This window comes from Caretta caretta, chromosome 11 (assembly GCF_965140235.1).
Source record: "Caretta caretta isolate rCarCar2 chromosome 11, rCarCar1.hap1, whole genome shotgun sequence".
Lineage (NCBI taxonomy): Eukaryota > Metazoa > Chordata > Testudines > Cheloniidae > Caretta > Caretta caretta.
In genome coordinates, this window is record NC_134216.1 from 11,388,615 (window position 1) to 11,402,468 (window position 13,854).

General features: G+C 40.6%; 1 protein-coding gene across 7 annotated transcripts in view; it reads right to left on the bottom strand.

Annotated features, from left to right (window-relative positions):
- Positions 1-13,854, bottom strand: part of MYLK (myosin light chain kinase) — a 335,337-nt gene that overhangs the window by 17,246 nt on the left and 304,237 nt on the right. For all 7 annotated transcript variants that reach the window (XM_048869056.2, XM_048869054.2, XM_048869057.2 and 4 more), the window contains 2 exons: positions 11,993-12,210; positions 5,915-6,038 (listed from right to left, as the gene is read on the bottom strand). In XM_048869056.2, coding sequence (XP_048725013.1) covers positions 5,915-6,038; positions 11,993-12,210 — 342 coding nt within the window. The remainder of the gene's footprint in view (positions 1-5,914; positions 6,039-11,992; positions 12,211-13,854) is intronic.

The following is a 13,854-nucleotide window of genomic DNA, read 5'->3' on the forward strand; positions in this document are numbered from 1 at the left end:
TTCAGAACAGGTTAAAGGCACAAGTGTCAGGCAAGTGAGAAAACGCAACTAATTCTCCTTCATTTTGAAAAACAGAATCACAACACTTGAGGATTCTTTACTGGCTGCATCTAAAGAACATGCAGTGCACTTTCAGTTTCAGAATTAGCTATGCTTAAGTCTTTACTGTTGACCTGGGCCAGAATTAAACCAGTGACCTAAATGTATCCAGTTACCAGTGCCCTGAATCATTCCATACCAGTTCAAAAAGAGAACAATGGAGGAAGATCTTTCTACCAACCCAAGTGCCCTACAAGAGGGCAATGGAAGCAATGATCAATCATGAACTGATAAAGGATGGAATCTGAGAGCCTAGTCTCATGAGATTATGAAGGTCAGGTGAGCACATGTACAGTGTTCTGTCAACTGCAGGACGATCCTGAAAAAAGGGTTCATGGTGAAATTCCATATGAAGTACTGGAAATCCAAACCAATCTATACCACAGTGGAAAGTTATGATTTCAGAGAGATCAGGTACTTTTAAAGGATATAGCACAAATGGGACTAATAAAGTGAGTTGAATTACTGAAAGTAAGTGGAGAAGTGAATCAGCAACAGTAAATCCGTGCCTGATTTATCCAGATGTCTGGGTACCAGAAAGACAAGTGGTATTCCATCTTGTAATAATGTGTATACACAACTGACTTAACCTGAATTTTTGTATTGAAATAAAAATAGAATTTAAAAAGAGTTTTATGTTACTGAATGTTAGCAATACAGCTGTCCAAAAGGGTTCATCAGAAAAGAGCCAAGAATAGTAAAAATAAACAAAAATTCTGTAGCGCCTGCAAAACTAAATGGCATATAGACAGCTGGAAAGAATTCATTAGGGTTATGCGCCAATTAGACAAAAGTTATATAAACGCAAAGAGAAACCCTAAAAATAGACATAAATGGAGATGATTCACACAACCCGTAGTTTTTGTGGCATGTTACTTCAAAGTCAATACATCAACTAAAGATGATGGGACAAGATAGTGAAGTAGAACAGGACAGTAAGTGAGATCAAACAAAAAGAAAAGGAGTACTTGTGGCACCTTAGAGACTAACAAATTTATTTGAGCATAAGCTTTCTTGAGCTACTGCTCACTTCATCGGACGCATGCAGTGGAAACTACAGTGGGGAGATTTTATATACACAGAGAACATGAAACAATGGGTGTTACCATACACACTGTAACTAGAGTGATCAGGTAAGGTGAGTTATTACCAGCAGGAGAGCGGGGTGGGGGAACCTTTTGTAGTGATAATCAAGGTGGGCCATTTCTAGCACTTTACAACAACAGTAGGAGAGGAAATAAACAAGGGGAAATAGTTTTACTTTGTGTAAAGACACATCCACTCCCAGTCTTTATTCAAGCCTAAGTTAATTGTATCCAGTTTGCAAATTAATTCCAGTTCATCAGTCTCTCCTTGGAGTCTGTTTTTGAAGTTTTTTTGTTGAAGAATTGCCACTTTTAGGTCTGTAATCGAGTGACCAAAGTGGCAATTCTTCAACAAAAAAACTTCAAATTATCGCCCACATCTCTGCATGTGCTCCTGGAATTAAGTATGCTGTGGGGAAGCTGGGTGCACCATTCCCAATGACAGTGCAGCTTCTGCACTTCAGCTGACATACCCAGAAACTACAAGAGGGATTGTGCCAAAGGCTTTTGAGGTAGTGAGGCTCTGCATTGCAACCTTGAGGTTGTATATGACCAATTTATTCTACTGCAGAGAAAAGTCCTGCACTGGCAGAGAGAGATTAACTGATTATTATTACATACTCTTGGCTGAGTTCCAACTGCACCCAGCTCTATACAAGACATTAAGGAAGACACAGTCCCTTCCTTAAGGAGTTTATAATCTAAACAGATAAAATTGGGCACAATAGCAAAACCACAGTGGAAAACTATACTCCTCGTCTTTCTTTTGGTTGGGTGTGTTTTGTAATGGGGCTGTGACAGTACATTGCTGACATGTTTAGCATTAGTGGGCCTTGAAGAAGAATTGGTCTTGAAGGAAGTGAAGAGAAGGTGGGAGTCTGGTACACTGGAATGGGCACGGGAATTCCAGATGAGGACCCAGTGGGTCCTTTCCCACTCTAACTTCTCTGATTTTATACTTCCAACATGGTGAAAATACATCTGCCACTGGCTGCTGCATCAAACTGCTTGTGACTCTAGTTATGTAACAGTGAGGCAAAGATCTTCCCTGTGTCTGTGGAGCATCAAGACAATTTTTTCCCTAAAGTTTAAAGGAGTTTAGGGCAGACACGTGTGATAAATCCTATGAAATATTTCAGGAAATTAATCAAGTTGCCAGATCATCTGACGCAAACAGAGCTTTATTCTTTATGCAGAACAAAAACCCATGAAACTATAGGTTAATCTAGACGACTGAACTTCCAAAGAGAGGCAAAATTCTAAAAACGTGTCTCTGGGATGTTGCAAACATGAGAATGGTTTGCATGGGAACCTATATGAAGAGTGTGGAGAAACCAAAACCAAAAAAACCCCCACCACACCCTAAAATGAAGAACAAACAGTTATGAGGGAACGTATGTCATATCTGACTAACGTATGCAGTGCTATTGTAGCCATGTTGGCCCCAAGATATTAGGGAGACAAGAAGGGTGAAGTAATATCTTTTACTGGACCAACTTCTGCTGGTGAGAGAGATGAGCTTTCGAGCTTACACAGAGCTCTTCTTCAGGTCTGGGAAACTGACTTAGGGCACGTCTGCACTAGCAAGCTTCCAGGGGCACAATTGTACTGATGCAGCTGTGCCGCTGCAAGACCGCTTGTGTAGCCATTCTATGCCGATGGGAGAGAGCTCACCTGTCAACATCATAAAACCACCTCCACGAGCAGCAGCAGCTATGTCGGAGGGAGAAGCTCTCCTGCCAACATACCACTATGCACACAACCACTTATGCTGGTGAAACTTATGTCACTCGAGTGTGCTTTTGCAATACAAGGTGGAACAGACAGTTTAGCCTAAATAGTTAATACATATTTCCAGGGACCATTCAAGGTGAAGTGGCCTGAAAACATCCCTCCAGACACAGAGCGGAAAGGAAGGGACAGGTGGGGTGGGGTAGGGTAGGATGTGGAGAAGCAGCTGGGGTGCGGTCGTTAGTGGGTTACAGATTGTTGTAATAAATCATAAATCCAGTCTCTCTTTTCAGTCCATGATTTTTAGTGTCTAGCAAAGTTATGAATTTAAGCTCCCAGGCTTCTCTTCTGAAAGGGCTGTGCAGCTTTCCTTTGAGGATGAGGACTGATACGTCAGATGCAGAGTGATCACTTTGTGAAAAGTGTTCATCCACGGGTGATGACGTGTTTTTGTCTTTTATCATCTTCCTCCGTGAGTTCATTTGAGAGTGTAGTGATTGTCTGGTTTCACCCACATAGTTGTTATTGGGGCATTTAGTGCACTGGATGAGGTACACCACATGTTGAAATAGGCATGTATAGGACCCATGGCTCTTGAAAGGTGGGTTGTGGGCAGGGTTGGATCATTACACCAGTGGAGAGATGTCTGCAGGTTTTGCATCTGTTGTTCTGTCAGGCTCTGGTGCCACTTTGAGTTGGTGTGTCTGGTCTGTGGGGAGCTTACTTCTGCTGATGAACTTGGAGAGGTTGGGGGTTGTTTGAAGGCCAGAAGAGGGAGTTCAGGAAAGACTTCTTTCAAGATGGAGGTCCCCATCGAGTGTGAGTTGTAGTTGTTTGATGATACCCTGTATGGGTTCCAGTGTGGTGTGGTAGGTGACAACTAGGGATGTGGGGGTGGAGGGGGTTTTATTTCTGTATTGAAGCAGGTTGTCTTGGGATATCTGGGTGGCCCATTCCATGATGTGATCTGCTTCTCTGGAGTGTCCTTGTTTCGTAAAGGCGATGTTGAGTGTTTTCATGTGTATATCCTGGACTTTCTCCTCGGAACATATTTTGTGGTATCTGAGTGTGTAGCGGTCTATAACAGATTTCTTCGTGTGTTTGGGGTGGTTACTGGATATATGAAGGTAGTGAGCAATGGGTTTCAAATATATAGTTGCCTGTAGGGTTCCATTTTTGAATCTGATCATGATGTCCAGAAAGTTGATGCTGAAGTGGGCATGTTCCAGAGAGAGTTTAATAAGTTTATTACAACAATCTGTAACTCATTAACAATCTCCCCCACCCGCCAACTGCTCTCCATATGCCCCCTGCCCCTTTCCTTTCCTTCTTTTGACTGGAGAGCTGTTAATGGCCACTTCACTGTGAATGACACTTTGAAATGTGTTAACTACCTAAGCTTCACTGTGTATTTAGCAGTGATACTCTGAGTTAGTTTCCCAGACCTGAAGAAGAGCTCTGTGTAAGCTGGAAAGCTTGTCTCTCTGGTCCAATAAAAGACATTGCCTCACACATCTTGCCCTCGAATATCTGACCAAGGCATTCTTTTTTTTTATTTTAAAGTCTAATAATATCATTTTCTTAAAAGGCAGATAAGATTTGAGAAAAGAAAAGAAAGGACCCTGTGAGCATGTGCCTTTCATATAGTACTCTAAAGCAAAGTCTACACAATGTGCAGAGTCATACACTCCCTGCACTTTGGCGTTAACACCAAATTAACAATAAGATAAAGTTCTGCTCAAACCTTCCGCGGACATGGCTGCCCCTCGGGTTCCTGGTTTAGGACTGCTCAGCCAACACCCTAGATCCATTCCCACTAGAAAACCACTCGTACCTCCCTTATAACTAGATGGGATAATGGGTCACCTGTCTCAGTGAGTGGGCGGATCAGGAAGAACCCACTAAACCCTTTCCCTGCTACTAAAGTGGGAAGTTTCAAGAATACAGAGCAATCCTGTTACAGAATCATAAATAAATAGACTTAGAGTGTGATATTGTGATGAGAAAGAAGCTGTTCCCAACTGAATTATTATATTGATTTGTTATATAACATCACATTTGAACACGTCAAAGCTGGAGTCAGATCATTTTTATTGCTCTTCACATGCAAGAATGAAATCTAAGAATGAAACCTGTTCACCTATGTACTCTTCTAGAAATATCTGCTGGAAGATCGTGAGTGTATATAATCCATCACCTACATGAAAAGACCATCTAAGTAGAAACTGTAACCAACCTCACATTTGCATTAGGTTGATACAAACTGTTTATAAAATTAATTAGTTTATCCAGTGATAGATGTAAAATAGTGCATTAAAAATCTTTTTAAAACTGGTGCAGCATCCCTGGGATTTGTTAGTTCATCTTAAAGATTTTCAAAGGATATAGTCAGGATTGGAGAAACTCAAAATGTAACTGGTCATTTTTATTGGTGTATATTGGCTAAATACATATAATTCACCTATATTCTTTTTCTACCATAAATGTTTCCATGCTCTGATTTCTAAGATAAGTAACGTCAATGGTGGCAACCCAGGGATTCACAAGCAACCCTTCAATAACAAGTCAAGGTACATGCAAGGAAATAGATTTAGATTTCAAGACACAAAGGTGATCCTTTTAAGCAGCAGAGAAGGATAAATGTTTAAGGACCATATGAAAGACATTTTGACAATGTCTTTTTAAGTGAGCATGGACTGCTGCTGACTTATGTTAACTTAACATTCTTTCAACAAGCTGTATTTTTCTGAAACCCCACAATGAAAAGTGAAATTGTAGATGGCTAAACTCATGAAGGCTCCAATCCTGAAATTTATCACTGGGATTCTTCAGAAAACACATGTCTGACTGGGGCCATGTTAGTGTTCATTGATCATCCTGTAGTTCATGATTACAAAACATAAGAGCTCAAATCCTGAACATACACCTCTGCAGTCCCTGGGAGTTGAGCATGCTCAGAAGCTCCCAGGATTTGGCCCAAGACTAGCAAGAGTACTCACAAGATGTAGCAGATAACTCCTATACTCCACATATCTGTGGCATATCCAATAGGTTCATAGTTTATAACTTCTGGAGCCACAAACTCAGGTGTCCCAAAGAGAACTTTCAGAGAACCTGTACTTTCTGTGAAGAAAAAAAGAGGAAAACATTAACGGTTGTATATTTTTTGAAAGTACAATTAACAGCTTGCACTCACATTTATAGGTTAGTTATTAAACTCCCTCACCAAAAAGGTAAATAATTGACTGAGCTGCTACTAGCTTGGCCAGCTCATGTCTTCCTGTGCTCATGAACGAATAACAAATAATAATTCTTCTGTGCTAAGCACCACAAATGCACTCAGCACTGCACAAGACACACAATAAAGAGTTCCTCCCCTGAAGAATTTGCATTCTAAATAAGACATACACAGCGTTACCAGCACACACTGGGAAGATATGAGATGGGCCCAGCTAGTGATGTTTGTATTCAGATCTGACTTTCCCAAAAAGTTTGTGGGTAGGTGGGCCCATCTCTGCTTAGATAGCTCCACAAGAGCATGTCCAGCAAAGAATACAGATGCTAGATTAGAACTGGAGGACTTTTCATTGCCCTTATCAAAGCCTTGGCAACTTGCAATGCAAAGCAAAGTGAATCAGTAATAAATGCAGAACAAAAAAAATTGTTGGCATCCAAAAATATTTCATTAAGTGAAAACAGTAGAGAAAAATCAGTGCCTTGCCACTGGTGCTTATTTAAATTTGAAAGATGCCCAGGTAGAGAATGAGAAAGAGAGAGGGGAAAAAAGCACCACACATGACAGATGTTAGGTCGCTTAATGCCTTACTGGAAGGTGCTCAGATACTGCAGCGATGAGCATGGAACAAAACCTATACAGAATAGAAGCGAACATGTGCCATATTGCCAGCAAAAGCAACAACCGCGCCACTATTTGTACTACACATATGTCCAGTTTCAGATAACATTTCTAGAGAAAGGTGTGAAACACCATGCAAGCCATTTAGTAGGGAATTATTAGGAAATCCAAATGTGCCCATTTTAGCCCATGTCCATTCCAAACACCTGGAGAAGGAAGAAGAGGAAAGAAGCAAGAGTGCAAGTGGGGAGGCAACCAACAAGAAGAAAGTGGGCAGGGAACAAGGATGTCCAGGAATGGAAAAAGGAAATGATCAAGTGCAAGTGGGCCCAAAGGACCAAGAAATTATGTTTACTGGCTATACTGGAGCAAATGGATTTAGTTTGGGAAACCAGCTCTTGTTCAGACTCCAAGATAACCTGGGCAATCAGTGCTTGGTGCAAATGAGGTCCGCTGCCCTACTATAGTTATTATTATTTATTAATTGTATGAAGGTAACACCTAGGTTGGGACCCCATAATGCTAGGTACTGTACAAATACAGAAGGAGAGACTGTCCCTGCCTCAAGAGATTACAATCTCAATAGAAAGACAGACAAGGGATTGGAGGGGAAAAAGATGTAATAGACTCCAGTCCATTAATGTTAAAATAATCATGGTTACAAAGCATTGCACCCTTATAGCAATTAAAACAAAAACTTAAAAAATTATCAGCAGGTTAATCGTTTACTAGACTACAACTGGACTTACTTGACCATCAGAACAAAGCGCTAATACAGAATATATTTATTTGCCAGAACCAGCTGGTAGACACAATTAACCACATTTTACTATCATTCCTGCATGATCATCAGTTCATATGGTTAAGAAATTATAATTAATTTGACCTTCTACAGTTCCTTCCATCCAAAGATCTCAAAGCACTTTACAAACTCTAATCATACAACCTTTCAACACCCCTTTGAAGCATTAGTATCCGCATTTTATAGATCAGGAACCTCCAAAGCACAGAGAAGTTAAGTCATCTACCCAAGGATCACACAGTAAGCCTGTGACAGAATCAGTTTTGTGCTAATCACGAACCATCCTTTTCTCCTGCAAGTATACACTGGGCACTACCATGGTGAACTCACTCACATTCCCCTCATCTTGTCATTTTACACACTACAAAATCCTTTCTTCCTCTTCTCATAAATGGTGATAGCAAGCTAATTCAGGAAACCTTGCAGTAACAGAGACCTCCAGGGCTATCCAGTGCAAAGGATGTCAGTTTCTAGTGACTGAAAAGCCACATACATTTTGCACAGAGGGCCAATTTTTTACAAGCTTGGTACATAGGAAGAACCCTGGCTTCGGCTACCATTTAAGTGAGATCTAATGCTGAAGAATTAGTTGGAAACTGGCCTTTTTTTCTGCATTGTGCATAACTAATTGATTTTCAAAAGCAATGTCTTAGCACACACACACACACACATCCTATGAACCCACAAAGTTAATCTTGAACAAATTTTTTACATGAGCTTCTAAGAACACCAAAAAAGGTTAGGAAAATATCCCACTACGTCTTTGGTATTTCCTGACAATAGAATAAGAGAACTAATTATCTGCATAAAATGACTATGGAAGGATTACTGGTTTTAACTAATTTAAGTTAGCTCAAATACTGAAAGCTAAGATGCACTACATTTTTACTGGTTAGAAAACAATTAAAAAGAAAGTTATAATATTATATTGCAAATCGATGCAGTCTCCACTTCCATTCTCTTTATGAGGGCTTTTGATTGAGTAAAGTCTGCCGGATTAGAATAATAGATTGCAGTTCTAACAAGGGTCCTAACCCCCCTTCGATTAAAGTCAGTGGGTGTTCCAACATAATCATAAATAGGTGCATTAGAATGCTCACAATCTGTCAAAGTAGGCAATTGCAAAGAAGAATGAACTAAACAAAACCATGTAACAAAACAACCTTGAATGGCTTAGAGCTGTTGCTAATAAAAAATGTTTTTCTTTTACTGGAAGAAGTCTGAGCTGAATGTTGTGAAAGTCTTACTGATCAGTAAAGCACTATTTTCCTTCATCTGGCCTGTTTAGTATGGTAGTCTCTCTTTGTGGGAACTGCTACATATGCCACATCGTGAATTTGGACAAAATTGCTCACAGTTCAGCCATGGATTAACACCAGAGGTGAGTTTGGTTCACAGATGAGAAAAAAGGCAAATGCTCATAATGCCACTTTGCAAGCAAGAGCATGCACAAATTAATCTACGTTTTATGAAATCAAGATAAATTCTGGTGTCCATGGCTACCATCCTTCTATGATTGAGAAAAATGTAGCATAATTGCAAATGTGGTATATGTGACATGATTGCAGCAATTCACGTTTTTGCATCACACTGTGCAAAATACAGAGTAAATGCAATATGCTTTCCAAAAATCCAAAAACTATTTACATGAACACCACATTGAGAAGAGGGAATCCAGTCTCTCTTTTGGTAATCTTGGGTTAAACTAATTGTGATCTGAAAGTGAAAGCTACCTGGAAAAGTTACTGTAAAAATGCCATTCTGGGGTTCCATGTTTACTGTTTCTCAATGATCAAATCTGCTGACTTCACAAGTAAATGGGTTTCCTAGCTGCTAGTTGGAATCTGACAGTCAAGTTGGAGTCTCTCTCACTTCACCAACAAAGACTTCAGTATTGGAACTTAATTAACACTTCTGCTGATGATTCTTGAACCAGAACAAAACCCAGCTCACCATCCCAGAACTTTGTTTACTCTATAGTGCTAACAGGAGAGTAACTGCCAGTCAATTTTTATTTCAGTGAGTAAAGTAAGCAGATTGGTACCTTTTTATTCAACCACTTTCACATAGTCTCTTTTCAGAGCATAGCCACACCTTAAACCTGGAAGGCATACTTGTTCATTCCTAATCAGATTAATACATTATTTTTGTTAAGAATTCTTATTATGTTTGCACTACTCTGTGACTTAAGACAGAAAGGAAAGGGAAGGATGGATACAGAGATGTACTATTAAAGGCAGAATACAATAATTCCAAACATTACTTGCACACTAATCGCTTGTTTTGTTTTTTTGTAAAGGAATCATGTGTAATTTTATTTAAAAGGGGGAGCACACAACTATGGGCCCCATTGTGAACCCATTACTTACACTGGTGAGCAGTAATTCCCATAAATTGCCCCCAAGGAAGTCAGTTGGATTAGTTACATGAATAACTGCTCCCCAAAACTGAGTAGCAAGTTCATAATCTGCCCGTACCTAGTTTAATACGTGGAATGATTTTCCTTCTGTTGCAAAGTATAAGATAAAAATAGAAACTCACTGTATAAAAAGAGTACTTGATGTTCAGTTAGCAGACCTATTTGCTGTATGGCTTCCCAGCATATATGATGCTCGTTAATGGAACTAGCAATGAGGCCACCGAAGAGCATGAAGGCAAGTAGCCATCCAAATGATTCCACTTTGGAATGACACCATACATGGGAACTTTCAGTCCAAAAAAATTTTTGAGGAAGTTATGAATAGTTCAAAAAAGGGGATTGTGATAGAAGTGCCTCTTCAACATAGGTTTGACAGGTGTCCGGTTTTCAATTGGAACGCCTGGTCGAAAAGGGACCCTGGCGGCTCAGGTCAGCACCACTGACCGGGCCATTAAACGTCTGGTCAGCGGTGCAGTGCGGCTAAGGCAGGCTCCCTGCCTGCCCAGGCTCCGCGCAGCTCCCGGATGCGGCCGGCATGTCCGTGCAGCCCTTAGGCACAGGGGCAATCAGGGATGTTCCAGGTGCTGCCCCCTCCCCGAGTGCTGGCTCTGCAGCTCCCATTGGCTGGGAGCCATGGCCAACAGGAGCTGCAGGGGTTGTGCCTGCAGGTGCAGGCAGCACACAGAGCACCCTGGTTCCTCCCCCTAGGAGCCAGACATGCCGTCTGCTTCTGGGAGCCGTCTGAGGTAAGCACCGCCTGGCCGGAGCCTACACCCCAAACCCCCACACGCACCCCAACCCCCTGCCCCACCCCTGAGCCCCTTCCCACATTCCAAACCCCTCGGCTCCATCCCCCAGCCTGGGGCACCCTCTTGCATCCCAAATCCCTCATCCCCAGCCCTATCCCAGAGGCCCCACCCCCAGCTGGAGCCCTTTCCCCTCCCCTGCACTTTCCCCGCCCCGAGCCCCTTCCTGCACCGCAGTCCTCTCATCCCCAGCCCTACCCCAGAGCCTGCACCCTCAGCTGGAATCCTCACCCCTCCCACACCCCAACCCCCTGCCACAGCCTGGTGAAAATGAGTGAGGGTGGGAGAGAGCAAGCGAGGGAGGGAGGGGGGATGGAGTGAGTGGGATCAGGGCCTTGGAGAAGGTGTGAGGCAGGGGCAGGGCGGGAGGTGGTGTAAGAACGTTTGGTTTTCTGCAATCAGAAAGTTGGCAACCCTACTTCAACTGTTTAGCATGTACAACAATACACAAGAGTTTAGGACATTAAGTGAAGAATACTTTAACCAACACAAAGTGAAGTGGAAATGTAAGTAAAATGTAATTACCCAAGCTAGAAATTTCCCAGAACAAGTCCTATTCTTAAAAATCTCATGACACTGTTTTTTTTAAAAAGAAAAGGAGTACTTGTGGCACCTTAGAGACTAACCAATTTATTTGAGCATGAGCTTTCGTGAGCCACAGCTGGCTCACGAAAGCTCATGCTCAAATAAATTGGTTAGTCTCTAAGGTGCCACAAGTACTCCTTTTCTTTTTGCGAATACAGACTAACACGGCTGTTCCTCTGAAACCTGTTTTTTTTAAATGACTACAAATGATCAGGACCTTGATTTTATGTTTTATTTCAAGTATAAGGAACTAGTGTTTCAAAATTATTTTGGGTAAATGTGGTGATTTATCTCTACAACTGTTCTGACTTTTGTGTATTTCACCTTTTGATCTACAACGGCACTACCATCTATAGAGACGGACTGCCATTTTGTATTCAGGCCAGTGCAGACTGTCTCAGAGAACAGACATACACTATGTGCTCTCTTATAGATGTCTTACTTTTGTTCTTTCTTGGTTTTAATATGTTACTCTAAAATAAGAAGATTAAAATTGAAAGTATCCATTTGCTCTTTATGTGTGAAAGAGCATAACAATAAATATGATAGAACTGTTCCTGCCGCACACAATTTGTCATTTGAACATAACAAAGTTAATATATTTATTACCTAATCTTCTTGCAAGTCCAAAGTCAATGAGTTTGATTCTTGCCCCAGTCTTGTTGACACACATAATGTTTTCCGGCTTCAAGTCCAAATGGACAATGCCCTGCTTATGGATGTACTGAACTCCTTCCGATATCTGCCTCATGTATTTAATACACTCTCTCTCTGTCAGTTCAAAGTCCTCATCGATGATTCGTTCAAAGAGTTCTCCTCCAGAAACACTGAAACAAAAAAACAAAAAAAGGGGTGGGGGAGGGAGATTATTGGATTATTTAAAAATATGTTTACTTATTGGTAAACTGGACACTTTCATTATACAAACAGAGATAGTTCACATTGCTAGCAGTTCCTAAAGGGTTTTGAAGGTATTTCAAGGCACAGCTTTTGTGTGGTAATGTAGATATTCATAGACACCACTTTTTAGCTGTCCTTGTGCCAGATATAGATCAGTGGATCTCAACCTTTTCCATACTGAGACCCCGTTTTCGTTACCAGTCCCAGCCCATGTAGACAGGATCTTAGCTGGGACGCCCCCAGCCCCCATTGCATTTAGCAATAACAGAAGGACAAGGTGGTTGTGACACTCTGACATCTGCTTGTGATCCCCTTGGATCAAACAAACAAACTATTAGTTGTTTTTGATACTTAGTAAATTACTCAACTTGTTCTTTGACTAATGTCCAAAGATGGGACATACTTTGTATTTATGCTGTGGGTGACACATGAACAAGGGAGGGAATGGTGAAAAAGCACCCTGGCACTTGTAAATCTCTTCTAAATGAAATATGGCAAACTCTTTATATGGCTTAATATTTGGCAACATTTACACTCACTGCCAAATGTAATTGCACATTTCAGTTACAGAAGGAAAACATAATTGAAAAGCAGCCTTTCAATGTTTATAAATTGTCAGATACATGGTAAGAAATTCTATGTCCCTCATGTATTAAATTGAAATAGAAACATCTGGAGCTCTGTACTCCTTTTGTTGCTTTAACTATAAGGTTTCAGAAAATATATAATTAGAGTAGCTACTGCAGTTTTCTACTAAAAGGTATTGGAGAATTAAACATGGAAACAATAAGGACAGCATATGCTTGACAAACTCAAATAATTACATGGATTACTATGTAAGGCTAAAACAATGGCTAGAGTTTCAGATAAACATATCTGAAATTGAAGTTTCTTGGTTCTAATAGTTTATGAGTTCAATATGTTAGCAACCAGTGCAGAGATGTTTATGAAAGCATCTGTTCTCAGAAAGTATGTGCTTTGAGCACTTTGCAGTTCCAAAATAAATATAATCCTTGTACTTTACAAGAAATGCAGAGGAGAACGCAGGCAGCTTCTTGTCAGAGACAACCATGTTATTTGAGTTAAAAGAGGATTCCCAACAAAGGACCTTATAAATTAAAAAGAAAGGACAAAAACCTTCAAGTGAAATATACTTCAGTGACTGCTTAAAACAGACCTAATGACTAATCTGAACAATTCTTTTTTTGTACTATAAATGCCATTCTTCTTGGCTCTGCCTTTGAAGAGTCTATGCCATTATCTCTAGTATATCCTTTTAGGCGTGTTACATGTCCATGTACGTGCATGCTGTTCTCAGCCCTCATTCCTCTGGCTATTCTGATAATGTCATTAAGATAAACTGTGCTTGCATTTCCTAGATTCTTGGTGTTTCATTTATTTCCTGCAGTTTATATTATACTAGAAAAGCAGAGTTGTTTCTTTTTCTGGATGTGTTTTTAAAGGTTCTTTGAGGTGATGGATTGATCAAGTGTAACTCAGGTACCATGCATTGGCAGAGGGAATATGTTTTTTCTTCATGCATTTAGAACAATAGTATAATCATCTAAGGG